This window comes from Lynx canadensis, chromosome D3 (assembly GCF_007474595.2).
Source record: "Lynx canadensis isolate LIC74 chromosome D3, mLynCan4.pri.v2, whole genome shotgun sequence".
NCBI classification, from domain to species: Eukaryota; Metazoa; Chordata; class Mammalia; order Carnivora; family Felidae; genus Lynx; species Lynx canadensis.
In genome coordinates this window covers 4,463,394-4,483,262 of record NC_044314.2, presented here as the reverse complement: position 1 = coordinate 4,483,262, position 19,869 = coordinate 4,463,394, and the positions used below count along the sequence as shown (strand labels likewise).

Here is a 19,869-nt window from a genome sequence, read left to right as displayed (position 1 = left end):
CGGACGGTCATCCTCGTGCTGACCCGGTGTCACGAGCTGGAGAACATGAGAGACAAGGACTGGGACACATGTAGGTGTTGCCGGGTGGTTCCAGCTGCCACTAGCTTCATTATTTAAGTGGTGGCACTCTCCGGGAAAGTTAGAGATCCTGGCATTTATTTTGAAAGCATAATATTTTCTCTTGTTCACTCCCACACAGCGCTTTTACCTTCACAAGTGGGGTTCCGCGGGGCATGTCAAAGGGGTCCCATCTTTAATGGTTTCCGTTCTGGATGGGGAAGAGGGGCAGTTTGGGACAGGAACTCCTAGAACTGTGAGCGGGAGCGAGAAAATGGCCCTGGCCTGACCTCCTTTGACCAGATTAGGAATTCAGAGAAGCATTTGCTTTTCAGGCAGCCCTGGTGACTTGGCATGGAGAGCTGAACAATCTGATCTCTGTTCTGTCTTGGGTAAAAGTGCGACTTAGGCAGATATATCTCTGCCTTAGCTGGAAGGTGGTTGTTCATTTTGACCGCAAAGAATATTAGTGAGGAGATCCCACAGTGAGCTTGGGGTTTCTGGTATTTCATAACCAGGAACCCAAATGAAAAGCACCCAGTGTAGCATATGGTCCTAGATAGCTTCCCAGTTTACATGATTGGTGACAGATAGATGGAAATTTGACTTATTTATGCTCATGAAATGCCTCTCCAGCATTTGTGGACTGACTTGTGTTTCAGATCAAAGCCTCAGGGGCAGCAGTCTTAGGTGGCTGGGAGGTGTGTAAATATTTTATGCGCTGAGAACTACGTAGCTGGAGCTGGCCGTTGTGAAATCATAGAAATCATACAGCACAGCTGGGGCATCTTTCTGTTTGTTTGCTAAGCAGCTGCCAGGCCTCATGTCACGGTATAGAGTCACTGCTGTGTTTAGCAATCACTTTGGAATCCTCTACCAAGAAAAAACTACTCTTCGACTGCAGTGTGTCAGTACACAGGCGTTTAGAACTACCTGGATGTGACAGGACCTCGTCACTCCTGCTGCATTTCTGAGATATTTGGTGTGACTTGTGATGCTTCCGGCCAGTCTTGCCACTTGATGGAATTTGAAATGTCAGTTGAGGGAAGGAGAGGGAACCGATTTTGAAAGTCCCCAAACCAGAATCCTTTTGTTTCCTGCTCATTCCCATCTTTAGACGGCTGTTCAAATGAGTTCCTTTCCCCTGTATGTGTTTGCGTGGCAGAGCAGGATGTGTTGGGTCTCACACATGAGAAGCTGGGTGTTGGAAAATGCACTCTGGAGGGGGGCTGAGTTCCATGGAAGTTTCTTAATCAGGCCTGTGTGGAGGTTTCACATGTTGCCTTTGACCATTTCTGGGCTCATATTATCAACTTTTTAAATCGGACTTTCTTTGCCTTGGGTTTTGATTGTTGTGTTGTGGCTTTGTGACAGTAACAGACAGGATGTGACACTTTTGCTGCAGTCTTTGGAGTGATTGTCTGTGGTGGTAGGTAGTAAGTGGGAAGTTCAGTGCGTGCTTCAGAAAAATCTTAAGTGCTGATAAATCAGTGTTACCGGGAGCTGCCTACTTTTAATTTTCATCAGATTGTCTTCCACTCAGGCCCTTCCTTCAGTTAATTATCTTTTTTGGCCCACAATTTTGTGCACATGTTCCTTCTGAGAAAGGAATTGGGAGATCACCCTGAGCCTCTCACTGCTTGTGTGTGCACTGTAATCACTTCCTGGAGGCCTCGTGATGGCTGTGAGGGTGGAGCAGAACTTTATAGCCTCTTCGACAAGTGCCGTCCTGGCCCACTGCTCAGTCAGACCCATCTACAGGCAGGGCGGACAGGTTGTGTTTCCTTCCAGGAACCTGTAAGGTCCACGATTTGGTTGAAAGATGTCGGCCCTCACTACCCTGTTTAAGTATGTTGATGAAAATCAGGATCGCTACATTAAGGTAAGAGAATATTTCTTCCAGTAAACATTAAAATTAGGTTTAATCCAGTGGGGCTCAGAGAAACTGTCAAGAAGCAAATATAAGCTATGCCTTTTATTTATTTATTTACTTATTTATTTTGGTTTGTTTATTGAGAGAGAGAGGGAGAGAGAGAGCAAGCATGAGTGGGGGAGGGACAGAGAGAGGGAGAGAGAATCCCAAGCAGGCTCTGCACTGACAGCAAAGAGCCCACCTGATATGGGGCTCGAGCTCATGAGCCATGAGATCATGAGCTGAGCTGAAATCAAGAGTCGGATGCTTAACTGACTGAGCCCCCCAGGCACCCCGGAGCCATGCCATTTATATCAAGTATTAAAAATATTATGTAGACACAGGTGCCTGGGGGGCTCAGTCAGTTAAGTGTCCAACTTCAGTTCAGGTCATGATCTCGCAGTTTGTGTGTTCAAACCCTGTGTCGGGCTGACAGCTCCCAGCCTGGAGCCTTCTTCGGATTCTGTGTCTCCCTCTCTGTCTGCCCCTCCCCTGCTTATGCTCTGTCTCTCAAAAATAAATGTTAAAAAAACATTTTTTTTTTAATTTTGTGTAGACAGAGTGAGACAAATACTGTGTGATCTCACATATATGTGGAATCTTAAAAAGTAGAACGTGGAGAAACAAAGTGGAATGGTGGTTGCTGGGAGTTGTGGGGGGGGGGGGGAATGGGGAGATATCAGTCAAAGGGATCAAGCTTTCAGTTATGAGGTAAGTAGTTCCAGGGACTGAATGTACAGCAGGGTGACTGTAGTTAATAATACTGTGTTCTGTACTGAAAATTTGCTGAGAGAGATATTCCAGAGTTCTTGACACACACACACACACACACACACACACACACACACACACACAAATGGTAACCTAAAATGTATTATTTAGAGGTCTTCTCCTCTACCTTCTCATCACAGTATGCAAGTTACCCTTTAGTGTTTGACAGAAAGTCTTTATATATATATATGTTCGTAGAAGTAGAAGAGCTCATCCGACATTTTTGTTTAATCTCTACATGCAAATTCTTGTAGTACATACAGACTAAAGAACTTTAACTTTTTTTTTTTGCATTTAGTCTGTTTTAAATGATTCAGTAATGTTATAAGTTCATCTGTTTCTTGACATGAATTTAAAGAATTGTGCTTTAAAGTTATTCTTGGAAGACACATTTCAGATGAAATCTGTAGTTCTCATTCTAAAAATTATACTTTAAAGAACTTGGCCGTTGTCAGCGTGGATAATAAGCTGACCTGGACTGTGAAGGTGTTGTTTCTGTATGTTTCAGCTTTAATTTTGTTAGACTCGGACATAAACTTACTTAGGGAACTTTGTGCATTTTACATTCATCTCATGCTTAATGGTTAAAAATACACATTCTGACATTTTTCTGCTATTAAGCTGTAGTTCGTGAAACAATACAGTTTTTAAAAATCTTAAACAGGGGCGCCTGGGTGGCGCAGTCGGTTAAGCGTCCGACTTCAGCCAGGTCACGATCTTGCGGTCCGTGAGTTCGAGCCCCGCGTCGGGCTCTGGGCTGATGGCTCAGAGCCTGGAGCCTGTTTCCGATTCTGTGTTTCCCTGTCTCTCTGCCCCTCCCCCATTCATGCTCTGTCTCTCTCTGTCCCAAAAATAAATAAACGTTGAAAAAAAATTAAAAAAAAAAATCTTAAACAAAAAAACCAGTGAGGTAGCACTTCTCTTTTACATGTAGCCGTCACGTTTAAATGGAGTGGCCACAGATAGGAAGTCAACTTGGCGTCCTCGAAACCTGGCAAAATCACGACTACCTTTCTTCCTTAAGGGGCACCTTTTCACAGTCCCTTTTTGCTGATCATCCCCAAACAGAAACTCGCGGAATGGGTGGCCATCCAGAGTGTATCTGCGTGGCCCGAGAAGAGAGGTGAAATCAGGCGGATGCTGGAGGTCGCTGCGGCGGACATCAAGCAGCTGGGGGGCTCTGTGGAACTGGCAGATATTGGGAAACAGAAGGTAAGGGGCCGGCACCTGGGAGTTACAGAACCCTGGGGAGCAGGTCTGCCTGAGGGGTTGGTAGGACTCAGCACATTCTTAAGCCATCTTGCTTCAGGTAATCTGCTTGTCTTTAAAACAAACAGGAAAGGCCCGATTTGGGTACTAAACTGTGTGATTCCCTCAGTTGGATGGGGGCAAAGCTTTTGTAACACTCGGCCTTTCTCTCCAGGTGGCAGAGCTGTTGAGGTTACTTAGGAATACATTAATGTAATGGCCACTCTTAGAAGATAGTGGGCACCCGCCCCAGCAGAAAGCAGCCTGCATTCAAACCAGGCAGTCACATGCTACCCACGTAGGTGTAGAAGTAACGAAGCTTCCCACTCACCACCCTGTGTCCCCTGGCATCCCAGGGGGTAGAAACGGCACTTTTTTAATGACTCGGTTCCTGAAAACGAACACCTTTGTGCCGGGCTGGGGGCCCGGCTGCATTTTCGTCAGGATTCTGACAGATGAAATCGGTTCGTTTTCTTCCTAACTTGAACAGACAGTCTCACTTCATGGAACATTATTCCACTTTTTAGTTTCAGGTGATTTCAAGTCCCATGGTAATGCCATATTTCGTAAGTTTGTAATATTCTTTTTTTTTTTTTACTTTTTTTTTTTACATTTTATTTATTTTTGCTTTTTGTTTACATTTATTTATTTTTAATAGACAGAGAGAGACAGAGCACAAGTGGGGGAGGGGCAGAGAGAGAAGGAGACATAGAATCTGAAGCAGGCTCCAGGCTCCAAGCTGTCAGCATAGAGCCCGACGCGGGGCTCAAACTCACCAGCCGTGAGATGATGACCCGAGCCAAAGTCAGATGCCTAACAGACTGAGCCATCCAGGCGCCCCAACATTTTATTTATTTTTGAGAGAGAGAGACAGAGCACAAGTGGGGGAGGGGCAGAGAGAGAGAGGGAGACACAGAATCCGAAGCAGGCCCCAGGCTCCGAACTGTCAGCACAGAGCCTGATGCGGGGCTCTAACCCGTGAACCATGAGATCATGACCTGAGCTGAAGTCAGTTGCTTAACCAACTGAGCCACCCAGGTGCCCCAAAGACGAAGGCTGCATTGGCCGGGAATCGAACCTGGGCTTCCCGCGTGGCAGGCAAGAATTCTACCACTGAACCACCAATGCCCCGTTGTAATATTCTTTTATATTGCACAGTGTGACGGGGTTGGCTTTTCTCGGTTCTCTTGCTTGATGATCTAAGTGTCCGGTGGTATCATAATCTTGGGGTTTTGTGTGGACATTCAGCCCCGTCCGGTATTTTCACAAATGGAAGAACCCAGAGGCCCAGATGGGCTGTGTCTCTGCAGGGAACCCACAGTCGGGTCATGACAAAGGAGATTTGCACGTGGGCCTCCTGATTCCCAGCCCAGTATCGTATCTTTGAGATTTCTTTTGACAACAGATGTAATAGTTGATTTAAGACACACTGCATCTTCCCAGCACTTTTCCCTACTTGTGAGAGGATAAATCAAGTTTCTTTGTGTTATTTTCTTTTAGAAGCATAATTGACCGCTCCCTTACCTTTTTTCCCAACATGTTAAAAAAAATCTAGGTGGTGAATACTTTGTAAGGGTTGTTTCATTACAATAGATTGATTCTATTTAATGTTGGTGTTACAGCGCATTCCTAAAGAAAGGGTGTCCACAAAACACAAATGACTGCTACGCTCTTGAATTACATAAGACCTGTTTTTATCAAGGAACTGACAGATTGCACCACTGTTAGAAAAGTTCTCCATAGATTCTGGGGGCTTCTCTCCCCATGAGTCCACCGGGCAGCAGCGTTCCGTTTCTTAGGAAGCCAGGAGGCTTGGGGCAGGTCTGAAGGTGGAGTTGGATGTCTTGCGTACGTGCAGAAGCTGGAGTGTCCCCAGGCTTCTGGGGGAGAGGTGACGTTTGGAGGGAGCCCGGGTCCTAGTGCCAGACCTCAGAGCACGGGTCCCTGGCGGGTGAGGCTTGAGGGCAGGCACGGACGGCGGGAAGGGCCGACGTGGGGCTCTTTGGCATGGGGCTCACTGCTGAGGCTGGCTCAGGCCACGTCATGTCGGGCCCGTCTGCTGCCTGGGCGGTAGGATGGGAAGGGTGCCTGGCCGGTAGCTGTGGGGGACCTGGTCACCGAGGGCCTGACCTCCAGACAGAAGTGCTCAGGAAATGGAACAGTCGTGGTCCCTGAGCAAGAAGTGGCGTGAGGGAAGAAGTGAACAAAGTGCATGGGACGGAATGCGGCCCGCTGGGTGCCGGTGCGGTGAGCCTGAGGGCTGGGAGCCGGACCCACGTGGTGGCTGTGGGGCTGGGGCAGGAGTGGGGAGACACGTGTGGTCCTTGTCGGAGGCTTCTGCCCGGGTAGGCTCTCTGGTAGAGGATAACATGGTATCCCCGTAAACCCTGCACTGTGTTTCCCAGCCAGACTTTATTCTTTCACGTTCTGGGAAGTTAGGGACATCCCGACAGAGTTTGCAACTTGCAACATGAATTTCGGTATAAATTTATCTATGGGCCCAAATGGCATCCTTGAGAATGGTAAACTATTGAGCATTTCAGCTATACTGAGCAGAAATTTATTTAGAGAAAATTTGTCATTTGAAAGTCATTATTTTTCTGAGGCCAGCTGAGGGCCGGATGCAACTAGTGTCACACGTCACATGTGGCCAGGGTGGTGAGTCTGAGGAACGATTCTTTGCCTCTCATGGCTGCGGCTGTCCTTCCTTACTGGTGCGTGAACCCTGCCCTGGGGGCGGTTCATGTGGGTAAGTGACCTTGGTTCTCAGGCTGCGCATGGGTACTGCAGGGTCGCCAAGAGTTACGAGTTGAGAGTTGAGTATTTATGAGCGGAGTGCACTTGAAAGACAAAAAGACAAATCGTACAAGAATTCCAGCAGCCTGGCACGGTCCCCAAGGGACGTGTCCACTTAGTGCCGTGACTGATACCCTGTCCCCGTTCTTGCGAGGCTGTGGGACACCGATTAGGCTTGGGAGGGAGCCGAGAGGGGGCTCCAGCTCCCACTGCCCGCGTTAATATGACTTGCTGTGAATTCCGTTCCCTTCTGTCCTGGTCTGCATCCTTTCCTGTGCATAACTGTGACCCACGTGCGGAATTTCAAACCTGTCTCCTGCTTGAAGATGGTAGTAGTTTTCATCCATTATTTTGGAAAATAATGAGCAAAGTTGTATCCCAAGCATGGCCTTCATAATATGTTTTGTCAATATAGACGTTTAAAAAAGTCAGCTTTGAAAAATTCACCAAACTCCCTGCGGTTGGTAAACATTATGTGGCCTAAGTGCTGTGGATTATGGGAAAGTAATTTGTTGTTAACTGATGCAATTGAACGATGTGTTCTTAAACTCTATAATGAAGGTTGATAAGAACAGATAAAAATTCTCAAGGTACTTTAATGGTATCTCCCATAAGCACCGAATTTTTGAAACAATGGCTGTCCTCTGTTGCTTCCTTCTCGTCTCTTAGCTCCCTGATGGGTCCGAGATACCACTTCCTCCCATTTTACTCGGCAAGCTGGGCTCCGACCCCGGAAGAAAACCGTGTGTATTTACGGACATCTGGACGTGCAGCCGGCAGCCCTCGAGGACGGCTGGGATAGCGAACCCTTCACCCTGGTGGAACGCGACGGTGAGGGACGCTTTCCTCTAGCAGGGGAAGCATCTGGAGAAGCCTCTCTACTCTCTTGCCTCAGAAAGATAACTTGTTTTCTTTCCAGAGCAAGTCGTGTTCACATCACCTAGCAATTGGGTTCCGGAAGTTTCACACATGTGCACCAGTCACTGAAACATCAGAAAGCTTACCTGTCCTCGTGGAGAGGAGTATTTGTAGCCTGGGGTCTGTCGGGCTTCTTCCCTTGCTGATATTTTCTCAGAAAACGTGTTCTGGATTCAGGCTTGCAGCCCTCAAAAACCTGCAGTCCGATACCTAACCCGGCATGCGGCTGCTTCCCGGGTGTGTTTCAGCAGCTGTGCGCTGGGACAGTAGGGAAGCACTGGTCTTTGCCCAAGCCCTGCCTCCCGTGGCAAGGGACATAACAGTCACTCGGTAATAGTCAGTGGGTGCCGCCCCGGCCACGTGCCCACAGGCACTTGACCGTCTTTACCGAGGACCCACCTCAGGCCGGCCTCTTTCTTCCTGTCCCTGTCCGGTATAAAGGTTCTTCGTGCACTCATTCCTGAGCTTCCCTGTCTCCATACTTGGCCATCTCTGGCCAGAGGAAAAAGCCCCTTCATTTGTACCCGGCCCCCTGGGGCAAAGTCCAGACCGTCTTTCATCAGAGCCCTTCTCACTGGATGCGTTTAGTTTCTGTTCAGACCTTTCCCCGGCTCAGTGTCAGCCGTGTTCATTACTGTGCACACTTGAGGAACCTTTTCACTTAGAGCAGTATCTCTGAGGAGACCCAGTTCCGCACGGCCGTCGCTATCGCGGTGCAGTTGTGACTTGCTGTTCGGCTTCTCTCGAGCGTCAGACCCACACGTCTGCGGGCCGTTCCGCTTGCCACTGTCCGGAACACAAGTCCGTGTCTTTGCTCTCCGGCCTGCCCTTCCCCCTTGTTCCCTCTGTCACCGTCTCCCCCGCCACACGCACCGGAAACCTGGCCAGTCCCCCCCCTGCTTGCGCACGCCCCGGTGCCTGCTGGGCCTTCTCCCCGGCCACCGCTCTTCCCCTGTTGAACGCTCTCCCGTGGCTTGTTGACGTTGTGGGTCCTGCCCCCCTCTTCTTCCTGCCACGTGATGACCGAAGCATGATGTGTCTGTCCCAACACCTCTCGGGAGACTCCGTGGCTCTTCGGCCTCCCCCCCGTCTCCCCCTCATGGCTCCTCACCTGCGCCACAGGAACACCTGCTTGTGTATCGGCGCTGGCGTGTGAGGCCTCCCACTCAGCCTGTCCCCGGTTCTGACACAGAGTGGTGTCCTCGGCGGAGTCCCGGGCGTGGGTGAAGCTGCACCAGCTCCTCACCTTGTGGTCAGCTGGTGGTGACCTGTGTCGCCTCGTCGGGGCCGGGGCCTGGAGGGAGGGAGCACGGCGCCTCCGTGCACCTCTGTCCAGCGCATTCTGGCTCGTCGGAGTGATGCAGTCAGTGCTTGTCGCGGGAACAAGGATGCTTTTCGGGAGGGCTCTGCGGCTGTTGCGAAAAGCCGGTTTAGTTGATAAAAAGAAATTCCCAGGGTGGTGATGGCTTGAAGCCTCACGCCGCTTCGGGGTGGTCACGTTGAACGTGTCCAACATTAAAAGCAAGCCGAGGATGAGGAAGTCAGAGAACTGACTGCTCACCACAGAACAGGCCAGAGAGGGGCTGAGCCTCAGCCCGCCCTCGCTGGGCTGCCGTCCTTCCTCTGTCCTGGTCTCCCTGTGCCGAGCTCCACACCGTGTGACGGGCAGGAGGAGGGTCTGAGCTTGATTCCCCAGTGTCCGTGGTGGCAGGCAGTGCCCAGCCCAGCCACCTCCCTCTGTAAGGGGTCCCAGGAGCGAGTGTGCAGCGGGGGGGTGGGTCCTGTGACTGATTTCACAGAGGAGAGGCAATACTGTGTCCTCTGGTTTTCCAAGTGATGGCCTGGAGAAGTGAAGAGTAAACATGTTCCTTCCTTTACCAATGAGGTTGAGGGAGACAGCTCTCTCTCGATGATGGTGGCACCGTGGGTCCTACATATGACCACTTTGCCTACCCTTACTGCTGCCCGGTGGTCGTGGAAGTAGATTTTAAGTAGCTGGCCGGCTGGTAGTGACCTCCTGGGGCTGGGCCTGCAGTCCACGCCCCGGGTCAGGAGGAACGTGAGCACTAACTGCTGTGTCTGCGGAAGAAGGGGAGGGGAGCGTGGGGGTGTCCACGTGGCTTCGGATGGAGACGTGGGGCTTTTGATAGAACGAAAACAGGGCGCCTGGTTTGAAGAGGGGCTGCGTGTGGTGCGCGAAGATGGTATCAGATGAGCTCCAGAAATGCACTTTCTTTTCTATTTCATTGTGATTGTAACTGAATTTGCTGATTGCTGTTCTAGGCAAATTGTATGGGAGAGGCGCAACCGATGATAAGGGGCCGGTGGCCGGCTGGCTGAATGCCCTGGAAGCCTTCCAGAAAACGAATCAGGTACTTGAGCCATGTCTCACTGGCTCCGTCAGAGCGGTACAAAGCAGGGCTGTCTGTTTCTAGAACCGCCTGTGAAGATCGAAGGTCACCGGGATCGGAGAAAGCAAGGTTCCCCAAGACCGCATCAGCAGTTGGATCAGATTTAAGATTATAGGTTGTTTTCCAGCTTTAGGAATTGTTAATGGTTTTACAGTTGTTCAGAGGTCATACTCCTGATGACTCGGCAGGAATCCAGCCAGCACCTGAACTTTGAGTTTTCAGCTGTAGGTTCCATCTCTGAGAGGGCTCACCGACGGGCCGTGACTTGGGCTGCGTGGTCGTGGGCAACCCCTGTCTCTCTCAGGGTGGTTTTTATCTTCCTGAGAAAATTTTTAGCTTTTGAAATATATTTTCCTTAACTGTGAAATACCTTCTCCTTGTGTAAAGTTTAGAAAAGTAGAGAGGAAAAAGGTCCTAGAATCTGAGCTGTCCAAAGTTTTTTGTTTTGTTACTTTTTGATCTTTTCAACTGTTTTTAACCTAATCTCGATCAGTGTGTATAGAGCGTTTTTTGTGGCTTGGTTTACCCGTGTCATGATAAAACGAGAACAACGAGACAAGCCTTTTTGTCAGAGGGTAGATGGTACATCTGGGAAGGGTCTGGGACTCCCTGGTCCAAGGTGTCATTTGCACAGGAGGGAGCTGAGGCCCAGAGCCTCTGACTGGCTGGGCTCAGGGACTGGAAAGGCTCTCCTTCCTCCGGGGTCCTTCGGGATCTGGGGGTGACCGCGGGGAGCGTGGCCGTGTGCGGCCGCCGGAGCAGTGCCACTTAACAGTCGTTCCACCTGCCAACGTCCCAGGAAAGATTTCATTTGAGAGACAGAAGCAGGGGAAGCGAGGTGGCTGGTGCAGAGTGCTGTTTGGGGGCAGTTCGGAACCAGGACTCCACGGATTTGCATCCACTTGGGGCTCTGCCGTTTTGTAGCCTGTGTGACCTTTGGCGGCTCGCGTTGCTTGGAGGCCGCTTCATTTTCCCATCTGTGGAAGGGCCGCCTTCCCACTGCACAGCGCTGGGGAGACCTGGAAAACTGTAGAGCAGGCGTCAGGGAGGCAACGTCTTACGGTTACCGTCTGCTCTTCGGGGAAAGGGCCTGTCAGCGTGTGGAGAGTGGGGGTCCTAGTGCAGAGCACCTGTGAATGGGAACAGTGCGTGGGTGGTGACTGGTGACTGACGCCGTGGAGACTGGTTTTCTCTGTGTCACGGCCTGTGTTGTAGAGAGAGCAGCTCAGGCTTCCCCGGAGACGCCTGACTCACGCTGGGTGAGCGCAGACGTCCCCGGGAATAGGAAGTGTGGTCGCACTGTGGCAGCCTCGGAAGGAGTCCTCCGTGTGGGGGCTGGCTGGGTCCGTGCTTGTCCCCTGACAGCCCGGCACCTGAGGGCGGAGGGTGGCTGCAGGGCACACACAGCCTGCGCGAGTGGTGGGTCTGGGGGAAGTTGAGTATTTGAGATTTGTGATTGCAAAGCGTTCGGTGACTTCGGCCTTTTGTGTCTAAGAAGAAACAGCGCCTGAGAGCTGAATGCCTCCCAGTGCTCGTTTTCCCGTCACAGGAGATCCCGGTTAACGTCCGATTCTGTCTAGAGGGCATGGAGGAGTCGGGCTCGGAAGGCCTGGATGAGCTGATATTTTCGCGGGAAGGACACATTCTTTAAAGACGTGGACTACGTGTGCATTTCTGACAACTACTGGCTGGGAAAGAAGAGCCGTGCATCACATACGGTCTCAGGGGCATTTGCTACTTTTTCATTGAGGTATCGTGTAGCGCTCTACGTGTTTGTGGTGTTTTCTTCCCAAGCCGTAGGCCCCCTTGCCCTTGCGTAGCCCCCGGTGCGAGGGTCCCAGGAAGGGAGCCATGCGCGTGACCGGAGGCGCACAGAGCCTTCTCGGCGTCTAGTGTTAACGTGACACGACTTGGCGCTTCTCCGGGCGCGGACGGCACTCAGAAGTCCGTTTCACCCAACTTGCAGCTAGGGGGTGTTGCAAGGATCGCCTCGGAGCAGTCGAGGAAAGATAACTGGTAGCTCGTTAGGAAGATTGGCTCGTGCAAAGCATTTTACAAAGACTTTGAAAAGTCGAGATGTCCCCCCAGGCCCTGCCTGGAACGGAGGTCTTGAGGGAACTGGGTCGTTTCACTAGACGCCGAAGCCGCCGAAGCCGCCGAAGCCGCCGGGCGCAGGGGCGGGGCGGGCAGCTAGCTGAGCCCGGGTCCCATCCGCGGATGAGGTGCCTGGCACGCGGGGTGAACTGGTTCCCGTGAGGGAGTGTTTTGTGGGCCGAAGATGCCAGAGCGGCCGTCACTGCTGCCCTGAGCGCTTGGTCTCCCCAGACTGCTTCACGGGTGGCCGGCAGAAGAAACCCCCTGGCCGACAGCCAGATGCTCCCACCTCACCGCTTCACAGGTGTGGAGGCGCGGGCCTGGCGAGGCCTGAAACCTGCCCCTGCCCGCCCGTTAGTGGGGGAGTGGGGGGGGTGCGGCGGGCGGGGTCTGGTCCCGCGTCCTCAGGCTCAAGGTCCTTGCCGCTGCTGTTTTGTTGGTGTTCCCTGTCAGCAGAAAGGCGCGGGGTCCCTGCGAAGCCTCGGGAGAGGGCTCTGGGTGCTCAGGGAGCTGGCCGGCGGCGCTCCCCCCACCCGCGGCCAACGTGGCCCAGGAGCGCCGTCTTGTCCCGCTGCCGGAGTGTTGTCATTTGGGAAATGCCTTGCTTTTGCTCCTGGAGGGAGCAGATCGCGGTCTTGAAACCGTCGGGGTCTCGTGACTGTCGCGTGCTGAGGATGAGCTCCCACCAAGTGGAGGGGTCTCTTGTGTCCGTGCAGGTGGAGTGCAGCGACAGAGACCTGCATTCTGGCGTGTACGGAGGCTCGGTGCACGAGGCCATGACAGATCTCATCTTGCTGATGGGTGAGCACGCTTCCCGCCACTCCCTGCTGACGTGGGAGAGAAGTCGGAGGGGCCTTGTTTCCAGGCTGTCCCCAGCATTTGGTGCTTGTCACCACCCTTTATGGTCCACTTTCCTCTCTTTCCCTCTTGCTCCCTCCCGCTGCTCCCTGTTCCTTTAAAAGATGGACACGCTTCATTTCTGCCCCTGTCTCCCTTGACCCCCTCGGGTGTTGCCTGCCTGGCGCCTGAGACCCGACTGGGGCAGACCCTGGCTTCGCCAGGCCCTGTGGGAGCCGTCCCTTAGGACCACTTGACCATCCTTCCGCTGGACACGGCTGTGTTTCCCGCCCCTCGGAGGGCACCCCCTCAGCGTGTCGTATATCTTAGCGGCCCAGCGAGGGCTCCTGTGTGCTCAGCTCTGTGGGAGCGGGGCCCAGCCCAGTCCTGGTGTCCTGCCAGTTTGAGGCTGGATGTGGCTTTGCCTCACCCATGATTCGGTTAAGTTCTGTCTCCTTCCCTGTCAGCCTCTCCTTCCTGGGACTAGAGTCTACTCTGTTCTACTTGTCTCCTCCTCCTTTTTATATATAATTTTTTTTTAAGTTTTTAAATTATTTTGAGAGGGAGAGACAGAGCGCGAGCAGGGGAGGGGTGGAGGGAGAAGGGGAGAGAGGGAGAATCCTAAACAGGTTCTGAGCTGTCAGCGCAGAGCCTAACGTGGGGCTCGACCTCACAAACCATGAGATCAGACCTGAGCTGAAGCCCAGAGTCGGACGTTCACCCGCCTGAGCCACCCAGGCGCCCCTGCTTGTCTTCCTCCTTAGCTTGGAGCAGCTAGTTTTCTTGTGGAACATGTATTAAAAAAGAACTGTTTGGCTAGCGTAGTGGCTTTACAGGGAGTCTGCTGGAGGCAGTCTGCTCCGTGTGTATCCTGGTCTGTGACTGTGGACGCGTTCACCTGCCCTTCGGCGTCTCCGGTGTCCTTTGCGTTAGAATGGGAAGGTGATGCCGCTCACCTCACTGCGTTGTTGAGCTATTTAAACTATCGATGATCACACGTGCCTAGAAGGCGCTTGAGCGCTCCCTCACACGTGTCCGGAAGACGGTCCTCCTCGGCCCGTGGCTGGGCGGACAGGCTCCCGCGGCGAGCACCGCCCTGTGGGAGCTGCCGGCCTGCCTGCCCGAGCGCTCCTCCTCTGTGTGCCCTTCCAGGCTCTCTGATGGACAAGAAGGGAAAGATCCTCATCCCAGGCATCAGTGAGGCGGTGGCCCCCGTGACCGAGGAGGAGCTGGCACTCTACGACAAGATCGACTTTGACCTGGACGAGTACACCAGGGACGTGGGGGCAGAGACTCTGCTGCACGGGTGCAAGGTGCTGCCCCCCACCCCCCGCCGCCTCAGCCCATCCGTCCGCAAGGCCTCCCGACATGCCCTGCCCAGGGGACCCCGGTGGGAAGGAGCCCGAGGTGCTGGCAAAGACCTGGACAGGTCCTTGTGTCCTGGAGCCCTCGGTTGGTGCAGATGCTGGAAAGTGGCACATTTTCGGGCTTGGAATTAGGAGGTTTTTAAAAAAGTCACACGATGGCTTTTGACGACTTAGGAGTTAGAGAATGTGCACGGAGAACACATAGTGGCAGGGCTTTGCCTTATTTGCATTTGTTGGATAATTTTTACCTCTGGGCCCAGGGATGACCCAAGGCATACCTGATAGCCGGGTGCCACGGTGGAAACCGTTTGCACAGAATGGTCACTTAACTCTTAGGAGAAAACCGTGTTACCGTGTTTCTTCTTCTTAGTCGGGGTACATCTGATTTAGCCAACGTGAGTTGGACTGCAGCAGAAGACCCCGGGTTGCATGAGGAGTGTGGCCAGGCTCAGCCCATGAGTTTCACCTCTCCAGGAGACAGATGGGCGAGGGAGCGTGAAAGGGTGTGGAGGCCACTCCGAGGTCTGCAGCGCGGTGCGCCTGGGAGGGGTGAGGCCGGAGGGGTGAGGGGCAGAGCAGGGCACGGGCGAGGCAAGCTGTCTGGGGGGAGGGCTGGCCAGAGGAGGACGGAGAAGGCCGGGCGAGCAGGCCTGTGATGCGCTGAGGAGCTCACGTGCTCTCCAGGAAGATGACGGACGCGGTGGTTTTGGGCAGAGTACGGGCTGATCAGACCTCACTTGAGGGCAGACGTGGCAGAGGCTCTACGGGTTTGGAGCTGGGGCCGTGGGGTGGGGAGACCAGTCGTGCTGCTGCAGGGGGGAGCCTGCAGCTGGTGTCGTGGGGACGGGAGGGGCGCAGAGGCACCTTGGGCACAGGCACCCCAGAGTCAGTGGGTCAGAGCGGAGGCGGGGCAGCTGGCGGTTGGGTCCTGAGGCCAGGGGACATTAGTCTGGCGGGGGGGGCTGGGGGGGGGGGGCGAGCCTGGAAAAGTGGGGCTCTGAGCAGATTTCTGTTTCCTCCTGCCGCCTTCCGGTTAGGGTCTGTGTTTACGGAAGCGGTCTGCCTTAGGGCCAGGTATCACCTGGTCACAGACAGGAAGTCCACGCATTAGGTGGCTGTCACTGAGGAGCCCCGGGGACCCTGTCAGGTTCCTCTCTGCAGGTGCTTGTTCAGGTGGCTGCGTGTCTGTGGTACCCGTCATACGTTTGGGAGATGGGGGCTGCTTTGTGCCAGTCCCCTTGGCAGAGGGACGATGTTTGTCTGTGGTCACTGGGCCCAGGAGACAGTGGACGGTCCTGGCTTGCTCTCCAGTAGGAACCATGGCTGCATTCGGTGCCCTGTGGGCCCAGGGCCTCGGGGCTCACAGATGGCCTGCGTCGTGCTGCCCTCTTCCTCCCGGTTCCTGATGCTTCTGATGTCTGTGGGACTACGGCTTACCCCTGAATTCTGCGGGGCTGGCGGGAACCCCGTGGCTCTTGTAGTCTGCGGCAGCATAGAGCCACGAGGAGGCATGGAGATGCCACCCTCGAGGCCGTTCAGAGTGGCACAGTCCCCTTGTGCTGTGTCACAGCGGGTACCAGAGCGCACTGGGGCGGGCTCATCCGTCAGCCCTCTAGGGTCTGTACCTCCCGCCTGTGATTGTGCCCACCCCAGGCTGGCCGGTGACTACGGGCGACTTCCAGATGACATTGGCGTTTCCTTCGTAAGTAGGCAGTGCTGTCACCTGCCCCACTTTGCTGTTTTTGCAGAAAGACATCCTGATGCACAGATGGCGGTAACCCGTCCCTCTCCCTCCACGGGATTGAAGGCGCCTTTCTGGGTCGGGGGCCAAGACTGTGATCCCTAGGAAAGTGGTGGCAAGTTCTCCATCAGGCTCGTGCCGAACATGACTCCTGAAGTTGTGAGCGAGCAGGCATGTGAGGGAGCTGGACGCCGGGAGGGGGCTTCTGCCTCCGTGGAGACTCCGGGGGTGAAGATTCCCAGTAGGGGCGCTGAACAGCTAAAGATACAAACTCCAGACCCACACTTCCTGCTTCTTGACTCTTGCCAACTCTGTAATTACTGAATAAGCAGTTCAGAAACTGATGAAAGATTAAAGGCCATATAAAAAGCCTCACGTGTGAGCTTTGTCACTGCTGAGGCATGCTAAAACCTGACCTCCGACCTCATCCTAAGGCTTCAGATCCGATGCTGACTGGGCCGAGTATGTTGGGTGAGGGGTCCGCAGGAGCTGTGTCTGGGCTGTGGTGAGGAGCGGAAGGGCAAGATTCTGGAAGGGGAGAATCCCAGAGGGGGGCAGATTTGGGGAGTAGTGGCCCCACCTCATCCAGGAAGATTTCCTGCAGGTAACTGAGGACTGAGATTGCCATCGGGTGTTCCGCGGTCTCCACTTTTGGTCTAGATGTGATTATTATCATAAAGCAAACCAAGAGACTTCGTAAAGCCTTGAGTGAAGTGTTATCATGTGGGAACATCTATGTAAAGGGTGAATTGCTTGAAATTAAAGCTTACCTTTTACCTTCAAATGGCTGGGTTTTGTTTCTTGATAAAATCCATTTTTTGTTATCACAGTTATGCTCAGTATTTAGCAGCAGAAAATGAGACCCACGGAGGCTCTTCGTAGACTAGTAGAGTCTGCAGGCTCTAGCACTGTAGACGTGTGCTAGGCTTGTGTAGACTAGCTGTGGACCTCTGTAGGCTTGTCATCGGCCCATCGTAGACTCACTGTAGACCACTGTAGAGTAAATCTCTAGCACCGGATCAGACGCCAGGCTAATAATACATTGTGTCTCTCATTTGCGGTTCAGGTTACGAGCTACCTGACGAAGAAATTTGCTGAACTGCACAGCCCCAACAAGTTCAAGGTGTACATGGGCCACGGTGGGAAACCCTGGGTGTCGGACTTCAATCACCCTCATTACATGGCTGGGAGAAGAGCCCTGAAAACAGGTCAGACTTCTCTCTGGGGACGCCAGCAAGGGCCCCGAGGGGAGGCTGTGTGTGGGCGGGGCCCTGCCACCAGCCGACCTTGAGAGCGGGGCGGCCGGCTGCAGGCCGCACACAGGGTCCGGACCCTGCATCTGCGGTGGGCGCCCTGCCTCACCATCTCTCCTTCTGTTCTCCCCCAGTGTTTGGTGTCGAGCCGGACTTGACCAGGGAAGGTGGCAGTATTCCTGTGACTTGACCTTTCAGGAAGCCACAGGGAAGAATGTTATGCTGCTGCCTGTGGGCTCAGCCGATGATGGCGCCCACTCCCAGAACGAGAAACTCAACAGGTGAGGCTCTGGGTCCTCGTCCTGAACCTGGGTTCGTGTCCTCATGGCTGCCTCCTCGCTCCCCGCCTCCTCCTGTCCTGTAGCAGAGCGGGAGGGGGCGGTTTCTATGGCCCCCCTGCCTGCAGGGGGAGCGAACACTTCGGGGGAGAGGCGGGGGCGGGGGGTGCTCCTGGAGGTGGTGGGTCTTCCCCGGGAGGCTCAGCCAGTGTGTGTGTTGATCTCAGGACTTCGTCTCTGGCTCCTAAAGAACCTCCGCCCTTTTCCTGTGTGGAAAATCCCAGTGTCGTTGCCGGCTGTGCTCCTGAGCCCCTTTTATGTGGTCCTGGCTTATGCAGACGTGCCGGGGGCTCTTTTAACCAACAGGGATGGAAGGTGGTCTCTGGGTTAGCGGCAGTGAGGAGCGCTCCAGCAGGGATGACCGTGGGCATTTCGGGGTAACGGGGGTGGGCTAGCCAGGGGCGAAAACAGAGGCGAGACCCTGCTCGGAGGGCAGAAGGAGGGGCCAGAGACCTGGGTGTCAGGGCACAAGTTGGAAACCTCTTATCCAACACACAAAAGGAGGGGCTTGTGATCAAAGTAAGGCTTTTCTTATCAAGTCCTGGGTGAGGCCCCTATACTCTGTGAGGCCGGGCCAGGACTGGTCCCTAGAGGAGCGGTTGGACTGGACCCTGCACTCGAGAACCAGGTTCTAGAGGCCAGCGGAACTAAAACCAGGGCAGGACGGTGGGCGTCCCAGAAAATGCCGTGTGCACGTCTGGACCTCTGGACACCAGCCGACACGTGGCTTGTTCTTCTCCGTTAGGCTTAACTACATAGAAGGAACCAAGATGCTGGCTGCGTACCTGTATGAGGTGTCTCAGCTGGAGAAGTGAGACGGCCCCGTCTTCCCCGGAGCACTGCCGGAGGATCCCGCCCTCTGCCCCCGCCCCGTGCTCTCTTCTGATCGCTGAGGAGAGCAAGCCCATCTCTCTCCTTTCCCTCTTGTCAGTAACAGACTGGATGACAGCTGAGTTCTCAGAGGTGGTCAGCGTGAGGGGCTCTGGAAAATAGCCAAGATCTGAAAGCACACGTTCTGCGGGAGGTTCTGTTGGCATCCAGTTGGGCTGAACAGAGGTCTGGGTGCTTTCTGTCCCATCTCTGCTTCTGACTCGGGCTCGTGCGCACTCAGGATATTAATCGGGGGGCCCACCCTTTCCGATCCCTCACTGTTGTGCGGTTCTGTCCTTTCTCGAGACCTTAAACCGTGACTAGTGTTTCCTGTCTTCTCTTCATTATGATTCCTCAAAACCTAAGCCTAAGTGGAATGATTCGTTGTTCTCAGTATGTGCTGCTAAATAAAAAGTAAAAATGAAGCGTCTGGGAGAGTCCCTGCCCCTGCCCTCACTCGCAGAGCACGCCGTCCTGTGCAGGGGGTGTGGGTGGCTATGTGGGCTCATGGTGGGGGGAGGGGCTCCTCGCCCACCCACACGAGGAGAGCGGACTGGTGACACCAGATGTGGTTCGTTGAGCCCCGCAGCCTCTCTCACCCTCACTCCTTGGGTTCTCCTCCGCAGAGCCCTCGGGTCCGGGTCCCCCCCTGTTCATCTTCCCCCGGCCCATCCATACCCCTCTGCGAGGCTCGTCCGAGGACAGCCTCTGAGGCCACTCACTCACCGTGGACACTTGTGCGGCTCGGCCCTCTGAGCCACCTCGCTCCGGGCCTTTGCGCTTTAGCTCTGGTTTCTAGTCGGGGGGTAGAGCCCCATGTGGTGCGGAGGGGATGGCGTTCATCAGTGAACATTCCAGAAGTTGTTCTGCATCTGGGGAGGCCTCCGAACTGCAGAAATCCAAAGCTTGTCCGTACTGTCTTACTCCACCAACGAAAACACAACCGCCTGGCTGGTCTCCCGTAGAAAAAGCTAGCACTTACAGGGCCACATCCTTGACCGAGCTGGCCACGAGCTGAGAGGAGCTCCTCAGACCTGAACCTAAAGGGACTGGAGTGTCTCCACGTCACGGAGGGAAGGTCAAGTTCAGTCTGCCCGTTCCTTGCGGTAACAGTGTCAGGAGAAGATGACAGACGTGTCAGAATCCTTACCACGTGTATTAGTGAGGACATAGGCCGGGCAACTGGGACCGGAGGCTTCGCCACGACGACCGTGTCCACGTTTGTCCTCGTAAGGTCTGCGCGGGTAGGCCGGGCT

General features: G+C 54.0%; 1 protein-coding gene and 1 non-coding gene across 2 annotated transcripts; one reads left to right on the top strand and one right to left on the bottom strand.

Moving 5' to 3' along the window:
• The first annotated feature begins 85 nt into the window (after positions 1–85).
• CNDP2 (carnosine dipeptidase 2) lies at positions 86–19,043 on the top strand. The gene is given in 18 exon segments (XM_030336298.1): positions 86–1,939; positions 3,809–3,952; positions 7,454–7,514; positions 7,517–7,615; positions 9,986–10,074; positions 11,663–11,746; positions 11,748–11,811; positions 11,814–11,863; positions 12,924–13,008; positions 14,197–14,357; positions 16,160–16,186; positions 16,188–16,224; positions 16,227–16,262; positions 16,265–16,323; positions 17,219–17,360; positions 17,540–17,590; positions 17,593–17,686; positions 18,489–19,043. Coding segments are annotated over 18 exon segments (1,413 nt in total). The 5' UTR covers positions 86–1,879; the 3' UTR covers positions 18,559–19,043.
• On the bottom strand, positions 5,046–5,116 carry TRNAG-GCC. Its single transcript has one exon. It is a non-coding gene; the product is annotated as a tRNA-Gly (tRNA).
• Positions 19,044–19,869: the final 826 nt, after the last annotated feature.